The sequence below is a fragment of the Opisthocomus hoazin genome, chromosome 2 (genome assembly GCF_030867145.1).
Source record: "Opisthocomus hoazin isolate bOpiHoa1 chromosome 2, bOpiHoa1.hap1, whole genome shotgun sequence".
Classification (NCBI taxonomy): Eukaryota; Metazoa; Chordata; class Aves; order Opisthocomiformes; family Opisthocomidae; genus Opisthocomus; species Opisthocomus hoazin.
Genome location: NC_134415.1, coordinates 8,980,900 through 8,998,773, shown reverse-complemented (window position 1 = coordinate 8,998,773; position 17,874 = coordinate 8,980,900). Strand labels below are relative to the sequence as shown.

Below are 17,874 nucleotides of genomic sequence, written 5' to 3'. Positions count from 1 at the left end.
AGTCGTCCTCTCTGTAGGCTTCTTCTCTTACCTCCCGGGCCTGGGATTCCTGAGGGCCAGTCTTAGCACTGAAGACTGAAGCAAAGAACGCATTCATTAGCTCTGCCTTCTCCGCATCCTCCGTCACCAGGACACCCGCCTCATTCAGCAGCGGCCCCACGTTGTCCCTAGCCTTCCTTTTGCTGCTGATGTAGTTGAAGAAGCCCTTCTTGTTGTTTTTGACATCCCTTGCCAGCTTCAATTCCAGGTGAGCCTTGGCCTTCCTCGTCGCATCCCTGCATGCTCTCACTACGTTTCTGTACTCTTCCCAAGTGGCCTGTCCCTCTTCCCACATGCCATGCACCTTTCTCTTCTGCCTGATCTCCGCTAGAAGCTCCTTGTTTAACCATGCAGGTCTCCTGCCTCCTTTGCTAAATTTCTTTCTCAGGGGGATGCATTGCTCCTGTGCATGGAAGAAGTGTTGTTTAAAGAGCGACCAGCACTCATGGACCCCCCTGCCTTCGAGAGCCCTGGCCCACGGGATTCCTCCCAGTAGCTCCTTGAAGAGGGCAAAGTCAGCCCTCCTGAGGTCCAGGGTTTTGATCCTGCTTATCGCCCTGCTTCCTCCACGCAGGATCCTGAACTCGACATGGCAACAGAAACAACATTAAATACCAACTTGGCAACAGAAACAACATTAAATGCAATCTGCTCCCACAAGTAAAACCCTTCTGCCACAGTGCTGTACAGCAGCCTTCCCATAACTGACAAAGAGGCCCTAAGCATTCAGACTCATAAAACAGCTTTTATGAAATGTGGTTTAATAGATTCTCGATTTCTGCTCCAGTACCCTTCTCCCCTCTTCAGAAGCGAGAGAGTTACGATCAAGACTATCCAAGACAGACTCATGTCAAATATGGATCAGTGGGCTGTGATGCTGAGAGAAGGAGTCAACTACCATCCTGTTCCAAGAGGCTCCATATGTTACTTCTGGAGCACCGTCTGGTCTGGGAAAGCGGAGCCTCAAGGGCAGTCAGGAAAGCTGTGAATGCAGTCTTCTGCTTTTGTATCACTGAGATGACAGATTGCGCGTTCTAGCTGGAATTTTGTTGTAAAAACAAACAATGGCTCATCACAATGTGCATGACATGCACTGTTAACAATGAATTATATGTTTTAAGTTCGAATACTCTAGGAAAAAAACATCTATTTCTGGTGTAAGGTTTCGTATGAAGAACCAACCTGAGAGAAGAAAGGGTAAAGAGGGAGGAGGAGGCAGAATAGTGCACAGAAGCACACAATGGAGAAACAGGAAGCAGTATTAAAATTAACATGGATAACCTTGCACAGTGACCAAAATCTGCTATATTATGCATTTTCACAGATCTTAATTTCACACTTATTTCAACTCTTCTGCCTGAACAGAAAAGAATACAAGTAAATGCAAGCACCAGGAGCTCTCAAAACAACAATACACATTCCTGAGAAAAAAAAACACTTAGGGAATACATACGTTGTTGTAATAGTTCAGTAAAAAGAACATTGGAGTTAAATCTTATGATTTGCTCTTTCAAGCCACCCTGAAACATTCTGAGCTGGCACTGCTTCCCTCTAAGAAAGAGACATAAGCCCTATCAGACATTAGCTCCTTGGACAATCTGAGACAGTAGGAGATGGCAAACTACAGCTTCAGAATCATTTTGCTTTCATGCTTCGACCTAACTGTGATTTTGGCGGCTGTTGCAAACATAAAACCTCCGATTATTTACAGCAATGTTTTAAAAATTCAGCATTCTTCGGAAGCATAATTTCTGCTGAGGGAACAATATCAGATCACGTTAGCAATACACGTGACTAAATATGATCACAGTTAGTACAGCTTCTAGTTATCTGCAAGCAAGGGGTTATAATACAAAAGAATCACAATCTACAGATAACTTACTAAGACAAAGATACACTTCCTTACCAAAGTGGCTTACTATGGGAAACACTAATGACAAATGCCTCTCCTGTCTGGCCTGAGAGAGTACGTCCACTCTTATCCACAATGGTTCCAGAAACCTAAACATCAGTTGAACACAGAGAAAGGAGAAGAATTACATTAACAATAAACACAAGAATTCAAATGGTTGAATTGTGAAAAGTCAAAGCAGAGGGATCTGTGCTCCACTCAAAGTGAGGAGGCACAACCCGAACAGAACAATTAAACACTTTCCTCCCTCTAAATATTTAAATACTTAGCTAGGGAAAACGTGGACTTTTGACCAGTCTTCTTTCTCTCTCTCCCCTCTCCTCAGGTGGAGAAATTTTTTTTTTTTTTTTTTTTTTAAAAAAAAAGGGAGAAAAAACTATGACGAACCACCCAGCAACAAGGTAGTGTTAGTACCACGGTATCATTCTGATGATGGCCTCTGACCCAACATGCAGCGGCTACCTGTTCAGGCAGCTACCAGCAGTCACAGCTCCTCTCCTATCCTCCTCATCCTCCCTACCTCCCCTTGATGTTATTCCAGGTCTCAGGACTGCTACTAGGTTGTTTGGTGGGAGTTGGTGGGGCATGGGAGAAGGGGGCCTGGCCTTAAAAACAAGTTACTCCTTTTGCCACGAGGGAACATCAGATGTTGCAACTTCATAGTGGAGATATAAGTCTTAACCTGTATAATCATACTTCTTTAGTATTATACAGAGATGTGCAAATAATAAATGTCTTGACCCCAACTACGAAGTTGAGAACTCAGAGGCATTTGAATGAGCCAGGAAAGCCTTCCCAAGTCTACAAGTCTTTTTTTCCAGAAGATGGAATAAGATTAGAAGACTTCATGCAAAGGCAAATCCATTATTTACTCCAAAACATGCTTTAATATTGATGCTGCTTTCCTTCAAATTACTCAAGTAAGGAAGGTGACCAGTGGAATCCTAGAGAGAGCTGTGCTAAGGGTTGTACATCTCAACATAACCAAGCTGGAAAGGGAGCAGAGAATGAGACAACCAAGCTCACTGACCACTCTGTTCAGGACAATGAAGACAAAAAGTCAACTGTACGTAATCAAAAAACTCTCAATGCTGACTTCAGCGATAAAAATGGAAACTCATTGCTGATCAAGTACTAAGTGGTGAACGCAGGAAAAATTCTACACAATGACACCTCCAAACTGGTCTTGACTCCTTAAGAAGCTAACCCGAGTAACAAAAGAAAAATTTATGAATGCAATTTCAAAGCTCACTAGCAGTAAAATAAAACGCCAGGAATACAAAGAAAGAAATGGACAAGGCAGAGAACATCACTAGGCTATCATACAAATCCCTACTGTCTGCACTGCGACTGCTGTATGCCATTCTAATTCCCCTCTGACTTGAGGAAGTGGAAAACAAAAAGGTGACAAGAATAATGAATGAATGGTATGGAGCAGCTAAATAGACAAGGACTATTCAGGATGAAAAAAGATGACTCAAGGAGGCTCTCACAGAGGACTATAAATGCCATGACTACGCAGCAAAGGGAACATTGAACAGCTGCTCACTGTCATTTTCAAGAGACAAATGGCAATACGCAAAAGAAGTTATCAGGTGGAATGTCTAAAAGTAAGCAAACTTTCAAACTAGTGCATTCTTAACCTGCGAAAGTCACCAACAGATTATATTGTGGATGCCTGGGTCCCACACAGGTTTGAACACATGTTAAAGCAAGGAGAAAACACATTCAGTAAAAGGGTAGAAATAGATACAAACTGCAGATCAGAAAGCCTGGGCTACAAACCATAGAAAACTGGAAGAATAAACCAGAACTTTCAAAACAAGCTTAATCTTTTCTGTATTCATTCCTATGCATTCATGACTGCCCGCTGTCAGAGAAAGAATACGGAGTCAGACAGACCTTTATGAGTGGCCATCTAAAGTCCTAACTCCACTTGAAAATATGGCAGAATTTGCTTAATTTTATCATTGAAGCACTGGTTCTTATTATCCTTAAGATAGTAAGCCTGAAAAAAACCATCATCAGACCTTTTGCTGTGGGAATACATGCTGGAGTGAACCCATTCCTTAGTCTTCAGATTGATAACCTGGACAGAGCTAACCAAGGCTGATTTCATAAAGCTCTTTGCATACAAGTTTTTCCTTTCACAATTATGTGAAAAAAGCACATTTCCAAGACACTTCTTTCCTTCATTTCAAAACACTTTAATCAACTGCCTTCTCAGCTAGTTCACAAATCAAGCTTAAGTATACGTAAAATATTAAATAATATATACTTACAAATATGGGTCTGGGAGCATACCCCTCCTCAAACAACGTCTGGAGTGCAAAAAGAGCTGCCTATAGAAGAATAAGTTGTAAAATATTAATGGATGTTTCAGGACTTCTGCAGTTTGTTGGGGTTTTTTTGGTTTGTGTGGGTTTGCTTTTTTTTTTTTTTTTTTTTTTTATGGCTGTTTATGCAACTTGCTACCTCATATTGCCTGTGAGAACTTACCACACTGAAGAGGTTTTACTCTTATCTCTCACATCTTCCAGATGTTCCAAAACACGTTTTGGTAACAGGTAGAAAGAAAGCACCATGGAGTAACCAAATAAGGCCAGGACTACTCCGAAATCTAAACCACATCAGCATGTACTTCTCCCTCATGTCTGCAGCACAACCCCCACCCCAAACACGGCTGGATGTACTCCTCTGAGTACACGTTCCCTGCCCTAGGATCTGTTTAGACATGCAGTCTGCAAAGCATTCTAACCACCACAAATTTTAACAGTAAAGACTGCAGTGACCCCTTGGCAGGTCCTGAAAATCTCCTGCCTTTCCTTAAGAAAGCTGCATGTGAATGTGAGCTCAGCACAATGTTAAGCCTACAGCATCCTAGCCAAACCTCCGTGATGGCTGGTCAAATCTGCAAAGGACAAGTCACGCCACTGCACACGTTAATCAGCATGCGGGAAAAGACTAAAGAAAAGCTGTGCGCATATCCAGCCAGACTTTTCCATGTAAAACTGCAAAACAGTTTTAAGCGCCCTAACAACTCCACCATCTGCATTAAGCAATTATTAGATAAAGAAGGAGGTGTCAAAATCACACAAACTGTGGCATATTTCAACATTTTATTCCTCCTATTTTACCCTTCTAAGCCTCTACTCCAAATTTTTCTTCTTTAAAGCTGGTGGCAGAGTGGCAGAGTTCCCCAAACCCCCACATTTTAACAGGACTGCCTCACAAGCTTTCCCACGGCTGCAATCAGGTACACTGGACATTGCTTCTCCAGTGTGCATCACAAGCATCCTCTGGACAGACATGCTTATGCTGAAAAATACAAACGTCAAATGCATTTGGAGATGGTTTGCAACACAGCAGAGCCTTTGGGATTAAAAGGACAGCTGGCACAGACAGCCAGAAAGATACTAATGGCACATACTAATAGGCAAAGGAAAAACTCTGGAAAAGGCTGGTTCATCATTAAAAAATCATTCTACCTGTTTGCTATCAAGTGAAGAGTCTTTTCATGTATTTAGTAAGCAGTAGCTGACAGCTCTTCAACCTTGTTGAATTTCCTTAGGTAGTACACCAAAAACTTATATTACTACGTTGTTGTTGTTTTTTCCAGGAGTCTCACCTTGGCATTGGCTGTATCAAATATGGTTTCTACTAACAAGATATCAACTCCTCCATCCAAAAGCCCTTTGGCTTGTTCTTTATAGGCATCAACCAGTTCATCAAAAGCTGTAAAACAGGAATGATGTTGATTTCATCTGGAAGTATCTCTTTCAAGACCATCACCTAAGCTAAACAATTTGATGGTTACAAATACTTACTTATGTTCCTGTAATCTGGTCTCTCCACAGACGGTGACACAGAGAGCGTCCTGTTTGTTGGTCCCATGGCTCCAGCAACATATCTCCTAATTCCTAAAGCAAGACACAAGAGGGAAAAAAAACCCCAAACAACTAAAATAACCAAAAAAACCCCACAAAACAATTTACCTCTGGTTTTACAATGACAGCCATGTCAATGTAAAAAGCCTCCAAGGACACCAAGACATGCATATCATTTCCTGTCTCAAATCAAGAGTTTGGTCAGCACAGCTGACTTTTTTGTTTTAATCTTATCCAAAATATATTCAGTGTATACACACGAGACAGAATAACACGTACGAAAAAGGCAACTGGCTCAATTAATTTTTCATCTAAGGATCATTTGTCTCTGACACAGGAAGCTTCATTCAGTTCCTTTAAATGCACAGCACAGAACTGTCCTGGCATTTTTCACTAGATAACCCGATTCGAATATTCTGGCAACTTTTTTTTTACAGCGTATTTCAAATCTTACATTTTTATTGCATACTATGAATCACATCAGTAAGAGGTTATCTGGACAGCAGCAGCAGCACTGCTAGACTGAAACAGAGCTTGATGCCAGAATACAAGAGGAGATTACTTGTCTTTGAAAGACAGCATTGTCTACAGCAGCATAAATGAGCTATACCCCTCTCTCGTAAAGCCAGGAAGGTAAAAGACTGCACATTTACAGATGATGGTCACATACTAAGCACATTCCAGTAGTTGCTGAGTAAAGTCAAACCATGAGAATTACACTAGGAGTAACTGGTAATTCACATTTACCTACAATAAGCTATCCTAATTCTGTAGTACAAAGACTTGTGCCGCACAAACCTAAGTAACTTATAACAATCCCTGCTGAACTTGATTCCTCTAAAACACACCTTCCAGATGTGTATCACCTACAGTCTAAAACAGGCGGGCACAGGACAGGTATCATGCAGAACACGCTAAGGACCAGATCCTGCGAACATGCTGAAATCAGTGTGATATGAATAGAGATGTGAAATTGCTACTGTACCTAAAATGAAGAGTGTGCGTGTCTGCAAGTTATGTCCCTGTGATGTAAACCATAGAGCTATCCTCCAGTTAGCAACATTTCAAAGATTGTAGCAAGACAGTCAGAAGCACAAATGAATAAGAATTTAAAATAAATATTGCTTACCTGTCTGAGCAGCTATATCATCTGCTGCTTTTCTGGCCACCTGTGCAGATACTCTATTTAACCGATATGCCTAGAATAATTACAGAAAATTACCGAGTAGCCTTTAGTTCAGCACAGCATATCTCATCCTCAGAGAAACACACCACTTCCATTCAGTATACTCTGAAGGCTCCCTAAACCATACAAATACACATAAGCACTATTACAAAACTTCAGAAAGAACAGCTCTATACGTCTCAGCAAGAGTTACATGACAGATGTCATCCCACATACAGCACAGCCTACAGCTGCTAATCATAAAATTCCATTCCTTAAGGTGCTAATTAAATCCCGCTGAAGTCAACAGAAGCTGAAGAACAGGACTTTGACAAGAAAATTAACTTACTTTCAAATTAACTTTTTATTCAAGTAGCGTATTTCCAAGTATTTTTGTTTCACATGCTTCTCAAATTCTCAAAACAACACATAACACGGAATAGGTATGACAAATGCACGCTTGAAAGGACTTCTACATACACCAGCACAAACAACGCACAAGTAAGATCCAGGAAAAAAACCACTTCCATTGTCGCATTTGGTCAGTTGAAACGACTGAAGCAAAATATCCCTGTTCACAGAACTGAGACATTCTGTGAACGCTCAAACAAAATCTAGGACAAATCATTACTGTCTGTGCCTTGTCAACAAGAGGCATGCTACGACTGTAACACACAGTAAGTACAATTGTCCACACCAGCGGAAATGAGCCACTACCCCATCACACGGCTCAAGAGGCAGCATAAAGTCAATAAACACAATACCCATGGACTCTGGGACTAAGCTAATCTTGGCAGCTAAAACAAAAATCTTGATTACTATTTTAATGTGTAAATAGTTTAGCATTCTTACCAAATGCTCAAGCCCATAGTCAGCTTGTGCAACCCGGGTGCTGCTGAAAGTGTTAGTTTCAATGATGTCAGCGCCTGACAGCAAGTATTCCTGCAAGACAGGAAACAAAAAAAAGTCCAAGACCTCCAGAACTGAGATGTGGAATGAAAACAACCCAACTGCTTTGTCTCATTCAGTTAACAAAAAGTCACATATCATCTCCTAATTCAAAGCAGATGAAACTGTTAAAGCCTTACTCAAAGGCACAGGGCCAAAGCAACAGAAGTGTTCTATGTAACCATTTTCAGAATTATAGTATCAGCCACACTTTCTATTAACAGGTGACATTTATAGAGTCACCTCCACCACTGCGACCAGCACCTGGAGCACACTCTAGATTTTTGCACAGGGACATGGTTGGATGTAGTCCAATTGCCATTAGCAAGTGAAGGCTGCTGTGGGCAGACTCACAAAATGTAAACCTTCTGAAGGCAGCTGTACAGTACAAGAGCATACTAGGCCAGAAAACAAGCTTAGGAGAACTACATTTTGTGCAGATCACATATAAAGTTTAACTAATGTCCCAGATTCACAAAACAATCAACCCTTCTGCTCCATTTTGGTTGTCTAATTCCCACCAAAGTAAACTGAAATCAATGCAAATTGAAACATTTTTGCAGATTCCGGGCAGATGCCCAGAGAAGTTTTGGCTGCCCCGTCCCTGCAAATGTACCAGACCAGGCTGGATGGGGCTTTGAGCAACCTGGTCTAATGGAAGGTGTCCCTGCCCATGGAAGGGGCGGTTGGAACGACATGATCTTTAAGGTCCCTTCCAACACAAACCATTATGTGATTCTGTGATTCTAGTCTGCATTTTTATAACCTCTAGCAGTTGCCTTCCTCCCTCCCTAACGCCTCTTTTTGATCAGGTTAACTCTTAGCTGACCCTGCATATTCAAGGAAATTAAAACATCTGAAGTGCTAGCAAGTTAAAAACACTGATGTGGCCACTAAACATAAACCACTCAGATTTTCCTATAAGAAGCAGATGAGCTCAGTGGGTTCAACAGGTCAAATAAAGTCTTGATCCAAATGACAGCAGAAAAGAACTAAATTTGCTGTAAAACACTTTTTGCTGCAAACTAATATGCTTTCTCTCAACTCCTTCTGGATACACACGGAAATACCTACATGAAAATCTACAAGTTCTTTCATGTACTCTAATAAACAAGTAACAAAGCTTCTGAAAATCATCTAAAGAAAGATGTTAAATGCGTACAGCTTTGTATTAGCCTTTGTTCAGTTCAGATCTGTCACTTTAACTTCAACTTTACTGTCTACCACCACAGAAGGAAATAATATACTCAAAGCAGGAAGATCATTTTTGCCTTTGAAAATAAATCACCTCTCTTACCACCGAATCTCACTTTGCCAGACAAGGTACAGCTAATTCACTTTTTAACTTACTGATATCTGAGAGATCTGACTCACTGGGCCATTAAAAGAAGAAAATAACAACCATACATATAGTGGGATTATAGTTACTTTGTAGAAATATTTTCATCTATTATTTCAAGTTCTGTCCAATTCTCAGAAGAAATTACCACTAGTAGCTATAAAATATGAAGTCACCACCCACTAGTCAGAAAGCACCTGATCCAAAAGTTGCTGCAGGCATAGGAACCTCCACAGACTTGTCCTTTCCTTACACTCTTCCTAAAGCACCTACAGCTGGGCATTGGAGGGATGATAGCAGGCTACTTGTTTTGACTCAACACATTCATTCTCAAGTCACATCACTATCGCTCTGCTAAACCTGCAAAATTAAACTTTTAAATCAGCTTACCCGATTAAAACCACAAGCTATTATAGATTCCAAGGTTCATGACCACTACAGCCCAGTTGACAGTCTAGAGACTGAACTCAATACACATATATTTCCTTCTGAAATTTTTATAGGTCAAAGACTCTGATTCTTTTCAACTCACCATTCTTAAAATCCAAAGAATGACAGTTAGAATTTAAATATAAAAATACAGATTACATACCAAGTTTAACAAACATAAGCAAATTATGATTCTCATCAATCAATTACAGAACTTTTTAATAGTTGGAAAAACCCAGAACAGATGTGAGGCATCAACTAGCTGCAATGCTATTCAAATATTCCAGTTATTACAGTAAGACAAATACCTGCAACTCAAGAAATACAAGACTTTGGAAGTTGTGTTTTAAAGTCTAACTGAAGACAGGAAAATAATAAAATCTGTTTGCCAATTCTTAACAATCAGCTCTTGAATTTTATTCTCTGGGCCACACGTTAATATTCTAGGGAAAAACCAACAATATGGAAGCACATACACTCATTAGGAAGTCCATATACTCATTAACAACGGAAAGGCCTGCTTCAGGCCGCCACATTGAACAGCTCTTTAATACACAGTTACAGAAACACACATCTAGAATTCAGATGTGTCCTACTTAGATGCATTTCAACTACTAGTTAAGGAGCAGAAAAGGAAAGAAAAATGAAATAAATCAGAATTCTACAATTAATAGAAATACATCAGGGACACAAGTCAAAAAGGGACTTGAAAACAACACTGCCTGGGTGACATCAGGAACTGAGGCACAAATGCTGTGCTCACGCAACCAGAACAGTCAAATCTGCTCATTCTTTTTCGCATGGTTACCTAGCACTCTCTCCCCTATCCCCAAAAGACACAGGACAGCCAGCAGCCTGTGGCCTGGAAAATGGGAGCGCATAGGCCAAATTCACCTTCCTTCTCCTGTCAAGAGACAGAAATCAGAACCACCTACCTTGTGTATGTTGCAGATTATATCAGGCTGAGTTATACTGAGAAGGTCATTATTGCCTTTCAAAGGCCTGGAATGATCTTTAAATTCATGCCCTCGGAAATCTTCTTCTGACAGGGCATGTTGCTGGATCATGGTACCCATGCCTCCATCCAAAACCACTATCCGCTCCTGCAGAACTGATTCAATTTCATGTTCCATGCTTTTCTGGGGATCTGCTGTAAGAAAATAAATCAAATATTCACGCAGCTTTGAAATTCTGTATCTATACACTTATGCAACCTGAGCTCTTCTCATTTAAGAAACAGAATACAATAACTAATCCTCTACTGAAGACAAACAGTAATTGGTTTACTTCACCTACAGATCCAATCACGTGGTACCAGGTAGCAGCTGCATCCACCTAAATAGAATCAGACTCAGTTGGCCTTTCACCTAAGTACAGTCACCTGCACACAGTCAGCTGCAGAAACAAGGTATCAAAAGTTCACAAGGGCTTACACCAAACTCTCTATAAAAATTGTCTCTGACACTAGAAAGTGTCATGATTTCCACTACAGCAATGTTTGAGCAGCAATGCAGAGCTGCCTCTTGGTACCAGACACTGTACTGTAAGTGGTACACAATTGCAAACCAGAAAGTAATAAACTCAGTTAAAAAAAAAAAAAATCTACTTTAATTGCCTATACAATAAGGATAAGGAGAAATAAACTAAGCAATCAAGAACAATTCTTTGCCTGAGTCCTAAAATCACAAATAGCTACAGGACCTCTTTCTAGGATTAGAATAGAAAACTTCTGTTAGTGAGCAAACGCCAAGATGCACCGACAAGTAAGCGCCAGGTTTTACTTCCTTTTGCACAAACACAGCAAGATCTTCTCCTGCTCCGCAACAATGCCAGAAGAAAATAAATCTGGCAAATCACATGCTACCTATAAGATACTGGACAGGGTAAGTCTAACAATGACTTGAAATAAAACTGTAGAAATTTCAGAGCTATCATTAAGAATGAAGATGCAGTACTGTAATGCTTTAAGTTCCCAAACAAAGCCCATCCCAAGCATTAAACAAAAAGCCAAAACTATCATCTGAGACCTTAAAAAAAATCAAAAACCAAACAGCACAAAACCCCAAAAACCTCAACAAAAGTAATCCTTTCAGAATCATTTCAGAACGAAGGCACATTTACATGCAGATAGTAACATAATCAAACAGCGTCTTTACCAAAAACCCAATTTACAAGAGTGGGAACACAACTTCTCTTTCACTACCATGCAGATCAATTACGTGTTAATCTTCATCTCTTTCCTTCATTCAGTTTGGGTTTACTCACTTTGAGTAAACACCTGTTTTGCATTTTGGTCATGTACTATCATCAAAATACTTGAAAAAAATAATGATTTCTGAAGCACAAAAACGTCTTTACACCTCGTTACAACTTACACACAGTAGTTCTTAAAAATCATTGGCAACTGCTAACTGATTTGACTTTTTTCTTTCTGCAGTCTTGCAATGCAACTTCTGTTTTGACACCAGTACTATTAAAAAAAGAATATGCTGGAGGGATGAGGCTATGAGTAAAGTATTACAAGGTTACATTTATATTAACATTCTGGAAAAACAGCTCTAAATCAGACGTAGTCTCAGCAAGAAGAGAAGCCAAATAAAATTTGCTCTATAACAAGTATGAAGCATTTGAGGGGAGATTAAAATACAAAAAAAAAGCAAGCCACCCTCATTTCAAGTTGAAAGCTTTAACACCAGACAGGCAGGCTCAGCAGGTTCTTATACAAGAGCTTAAACCTACCCACGTTAAACCATCAAATTATTCACGAAAATATAATCAGTCCTTGAGCTAAAGGCTTTCAGAAGCAAGACCCAAAAAACTGTATCTGAAATCACGTCTGCAATGCAGACTCCCACGGAGCGTAACTCATGTACTTTGCAAGAGCTACAACCTAATGTGACATACACTTCAGAGCTTGCTTTTGCTTTAATGTAGCCTCCTAAATCCACTCCTTCATGCGAGAGCACTGCAGCCCAGACAGCTGAGCCGGGCCGTCGGAGCCCTCCCAGAATCAGTCCTCCCTTCTATAGGCTTCTGTCCCTTTTATCTACGTGCTTCCAACCTATCTTCTCATACAGACTGGGAAACAAAGATTTACAGTCATCTGTTTGGTTTTAAATCCCGCACCTCACGCAGTCTGTTTTGCTTTCTCTACAGCTTGTCTTGCTGACCAGATGCTGCTTCAGTGTATGGTTTTCTGCTCATAGGAGCACAGACTTCTGCCTAGTCTCTGCTCCCAGCTCTGCAGAAAGCCTTCTTCTAAAGAAGCTTTCAAAATCTGTGCTTCTTCAGCAGCATTTCAAAAAGCTGCAGGGAATCATGAGGGTGGCTGTCAGTGCCAGAGGTACACAGACTCCATGATTTACAAATGGATGGCGTAGCTCCAAGCCCACCAAAAGCCGTTTACCTGTCCTTGCTATGGGTAACACTTGACTCTTCTTCTATTAGGAGCTTGTACTACTTAAAGCTGTGCTCTGGCACACTGATGCTGGAGTTTTCAAGTTGGAAACAAAGTCTGCAGACAGGTCCCAAAAGACCCCAGAAATCAGAGAGGAGCAATTCATAAAGCCATGCTACTGTTGTGGTTTAATTCAGCAGCCAGCAACTAGGACCACACAGCTGTTCACTCGCTTCCCCCTGCCCCAATGGGATGGGGAAGAGAACGGACAGAAAGTAAAACTTGTGGGTTGAGATAAAAACAGTTTAATAAGACAACAACAACTACAAAATAGTAATAATAATAATAATGAATATGCAAAACCAGCTATACACAATACAGTATTTTCTCGCCACCTGACGAGAAGCAGCCAATCCCTGATCACGGAGCTCATGGGTTTCCCAGAGCTCACAAATTTTGCGGAACTCCCAGAAAAAAAGTTTGAACTCACGGAACACTGTTGAACTCCTGGAAAAAAGGGTTCCTGCCCACAGCCAACCCCCACTAATAAACTGAGCATGATGTTGGCTGCCCGGCTGCGCTCCCTCCCACTTCCTGCACCCCTGCTCATTACCTGAATATCAGAAACTGAAAAAAGTCTGTGATTTCTTAGCAACAACTAAGAACATCAGTGTATGATCAATCTTCTTCTCATACTAAATCCAAAACACAGCAGCTACTGGGAAGAAAATTATCCAAGCCAAAACCAGGACAGTTAGGAAGTGGTGAAACTCTGCTCTTGGAAGAAAAGCAAGGAGGAGGTTGGGAGTCAGCTCTGCTGAGCAAGGACCATCATCTTAATTCAGCATTCAACTCACCCATTTCCCTTCTCCAGCACAGACAGGGTGCAAGAGTTTGTTACAGAATAAATGAAAAAATGTTTGGAGAAATTCCTAAGCAGGGAAAAAGTAGGTCAGCTTTTTTTTTTTGTTTGCTTACAAACCCTGCTCCTACCTCTGCTCAGCCAGAAGTTGATTAAAAATTAGTTTCATAAAAATCACTGGTGAGCTTTGGGAAATGGATTCCCTCTTCTATTCAGAAGTGCTGTCACAGTTTAACCAACCAGGACAAGTGTCCAGGAGAAAAACTGCCTCTACAGCTTTAACAGAAGTAGTAGCAAACCAGTAGTGGTAACAGGACCCAGGACCAACTACCTTGATTTCACACTCTATTGAAAGTTAAAATATAAATCACACTACCACAGAGTGTTCTAGGGCTGGAACTAGTTTAGCAGACCATATCGAGACACAACAAAAGTGACCCAACAGCATTGGCTTAAAAGCCAATGGGATACAGAATGCAGAAAAAAAAAAAAATCATTTCCCCAAGGTAAACACTCTGGCTTGAGATCCCATGAACAAGGGAATTACTAGTCTGGAAACGAACAATGAAATCAAGGTGTCCCCCTGGCACAGCTGTTCACCCCTGCAGTCGCTCTAACAGTTACAAACTTTGCCTAACTGTAACCTTCCGTTTTCACAATGTGGCAAGTAAATAGCTCAGAGGATAAGGCAAGATGATATTCCTTCACATCCTCATCCCAAACCACATACAGGCCATACGTGCAGAACTGAAGGGATAAATGTAGGTTCTCCGCAAGAAACAGAACCTCAAAGCTTGCAATTTGCTTAAAAACACACTTTTCTGATGCCTGTAATGATTTTCAAAATGTGGGGTTTTTTATTATTTATGGATTTCTATTAAAAATTTATTCTTAGTATAAAATAGTCTGGCATACTTGGAAAGGAATAAAGGATTACAAGTTGATTCCAAAGCTTTTAATGAAGGATCAATCCAGCTGTGACAGTATTACAGTATTTTTGTCACGTTCATGTGAAAGAACACAAATTGAAGCACTACAAGGAGTAGGTACTTACAGTACTCTCTCTTTCCTAGGCCGACCAGGTCCTGTCCTGACAGGCAACGGGGCCACACCACATTCGCACATCCTAATTCAGCAAACCAGCATTGCCCCGCACCAGCTCCAAGCACAAGTTTCTCCATCATTTGAAAAATTATTGTGCAGCACGCAGAACTTACGACAATAGTGATGTTAAACAGCTAAGAGGAGGATAGCAAAAGAACTCATTAGTAGCTAGAAAGGATGCTCCTGCTGTCAGTCTGCCACAGACAGCTCACAGCAACCTCAGTACTATTTGCTGTTTAATTAATTAAATCTTCTTCAACTGGATGCCCTCTGGCAACATTAAGAGTTTCAGGAACTGTAGCAACAGATGGCAGACAGGTCCTCTACAACAGTGGGCAGCAGCACCCTACTGCAAAGCTATTTGTTACCCTGCCTATCCAAAGAGAGAAGCACTGGATCTTACCACTTCACCTCAGGTACCTCTGTGCACCTTGCTGACATTTTCCACGTCGGCACTTGTCTTAAGAACCATTCAGATCTTCCATAATAGATAGACAGACACTTGTGTAGCCAGTGCACTTACAAAGTTAGCTTGCAAGGCGAACGACAACCACAAAAGTCACTGAAGTCCCAGAATATGAGAGAAGGCCTATCAGTAGTGTCCACCGGCTGCAGCTAAACACACAATTCCCAGGCAGAGAAAGCTTCCTCTGTTGTAACCACAACTGTCCATCTCCTGACATTAAACTGTTCACAACAGATTATAAGATATTCATTACAGGTGGGAACCACTGGGAGACAAATCGGCTTGCAGACCAGCACGGTCTGGCTCTGTGGCATGCCCTGCTGCGGAACGGCTAGGGAGCAGCACCTCCCTCAGCTTCCCTACTGCCAGCTCCCCAGCGCAGGTCCTTCACACCGCTGCCAGACGTATACACCACCATCTACCACCTTCTGCTCCACAGACGCCCCATTTTTGCTTCCATCTCAGCAGAACTTTTCTTCAGCTGCCACCACTTCTCAAGCTGCTGCCAAAACACCCTCCCACGCCTCCCATCCCAGCCAAACCCCTTCGGCTCTGCAGCAGCAGGGCAGTCGCCAGCCACAGGCTTGACCCCAAATGGCTCGGGGGAAAGGGGAGGGCGGGTCACCAACATCTTCGCCAGAGGAACCTGGAAAAACCTCAGAGCGCAAACGGTGGTTACAGAGTCGTCGCCGCTCACGGTTCTGAAGTGAGCAGGGCGGCGGGCCCGCTTCACCAGCCGAGGGACGCGAGCCCGGGCCAAAGGACGGGCTCGGCAGCCGCCATTCCCTCAGAAACGTGGGAAAGGAACGTGCTCGGGATCTCCGCACCTCTGGCAGCGGCCACCGACAGGACCGACCATTTTAAAACACCGAGCGGCAGCGAATTTTACTTGGCCTCCCTTCCCAACGACTTCACCGGTGAAAGGGCACTGCTGGCTCAGAGCCCCGGAGCAGCCGCACCCGCTCCCAACCACCCACCCGCACCCTCTCACGCCGGATCTGCTTTATTTTCCCGGCTTAACCGTGTGCGGCGGGGCGGGGTGGGTGTCCCGGCACCCTCCGGACCCCTCCGCGGTAGGGCCAAGCCAGCTCCAAGGGATCAGCTCCGCACCGGAGCGGCCCGGGGCTCCGCAGCAACCGCCCTCACCCCCCTCACGCACGCCGAGCCGCCAAGCGCCGCGGGTCACTGACAGCCCCGGCCGCGGTACCGAGCGCCGGCAGCCGAGGGGAGGCCGAGCTCGCCGCCCGGCAGACCCCGCCGCTGAGGGGGCGGGAACGCCCCGCCCCGGGGCCGCCGCCACAACGTGGGCTCCCCCCCCCCCCAACCCCAGCGTTCGCGCCCGTTACCCGGCGCCATGCTGCCGAGACGTCACCGCCGCCACCCGTGAGGCGAGCGGGGCCGCCGCCGCACCCCCTGACGCGGGAGCCCCGCCCAGAGCGGCTGTCCCCGCCTCTGTCCCGGCCGGACGCGCTGCCCCCGGGGCGGCCGGAGGGTGGGGCGGCGGCTCCGAGACTTGGGGCTGCGGGAGGAAAGCAGAGCCCGGTCATGCGACCGGCGCTCCTGACGGCGAAATGGCGGTGGGTGCTGCCGGGCGGCGCCCGAACGCAGTGAGCTGCCCCCTCGCTGTGGAAAGGTGGGCGGGAAAGTCCTCCATGGCCGCCGCCGCTTGGGCTGCGGTTAAAGGCTGGCGTGGTGTTGAGGGGAAGCACGCGAATGCGCCTGGCGTAAACTGGAAGCGGCACTTGGCACTGGTGTGTGGATGCCAGTGAACCTGGAAGCCAGTTTGTACCGAAGAAATTGAGCAACTTCAGGCACAGTTCGCTTGACAGTCGAACAAAACAACTAAAATGTGTCTTATTTTGATGTAAGAGTTTCACTTATTTTCCATAGTCCGTGAGGATACATCCTTTCAGCTGCTTCTCTGAGGACTTTGCATTTTAAAAGAAATAAATGCCCGCCCGGCAGAAAGGCCTCGCCGGCATCGCGCTGTGGGCAGCGAACGCTCGCCGAGGGCCGGAGTGGCTCAGGGGAGTGACGCCCATGCTCGTGTCAGGTGCCAGATGGACAGAGTTGTCATTGGAACTAGTTCAGCGTTCAGAATATGAAAAAGGAAGTCTGTAAAACAGGTTGCTGACCAGCTTTGCTGTTTTCCTCGGCTGGTTCAGTGACCTCAGCAAGCAAAGCCGAGGTGCAGAGGCCGCTGGTTCTGCGTTAACGGGAATGAAGGGAGCTTGCTTCCCTCCTTCGGGCGCCGGGGCTTCAGCTCTGTGCGGTGACGGTGAAGCCTTTTATCAGCAAAGGGTGTGGGTTGGTACATGTACTGTGC

The 17,874-nt window shown here is 43.5% G+C and overlaps 1 protein-coding gene across 5 annotated transcripts in view; it reads right to left on the bottom strand.

Moving 5' to 3' along the window:
• The window catches only part of MTR (5-methyltetrahydrofolate-homocysteine methyltransferase), a 53,479-nt gene extending 36,499 nt beyond the window's left edge, over positions 1-16,980 (bottom strand). For 3 of the 5 annotated variants that reach the window (XM_075412440.1, XM_075412452.1, XM_075412459.1), the window contains exons 1-9: positions 16,895-16,948; positions 15,033-15,216; positions 10,655-10,869; positions 7,856-7,945; positions 6,968-7,037; positions 5,779-5,871; positions 5,580-5,686; positions 4,234-4,293; positions 1,946-2,040 (exon numbers count right to left, since the gene is read on the bottom strand). In XM_075412440.1, coding sequence (XP_075268555.1) covers positions 1,946-2,040; positions 4,234-4,293; positions 5,580-5,686; positions 5,779-5,871; positions 6,968-7,037; positions 7,856-7,945; positions 10,655-10,869; positions 15,033-15,162 — 860 coding nt within the window. In that variant the 5' untranslated portion in view covers positions 15,163-15,216; positions 16,895-16,948. Of the gene's footprint in view, positions 1-1,945; positions 2,041-4,233; positions 4,294-5,579; positions 5,687-5,778; positions 5,872-6,967; positions 7,038-7,855; positions 7,946-10,654; positions 10,870-15,032; positions 15,217-16,894 lie in introns of all 5 variants that reach the window. The other 2 variants (XM_075412443.1, XM_075412445.1) reach the window with 2 other exon arrangements.
• Between the last annotated feature and the right edge of the window lie 894 nt (positions 16,981-17,874).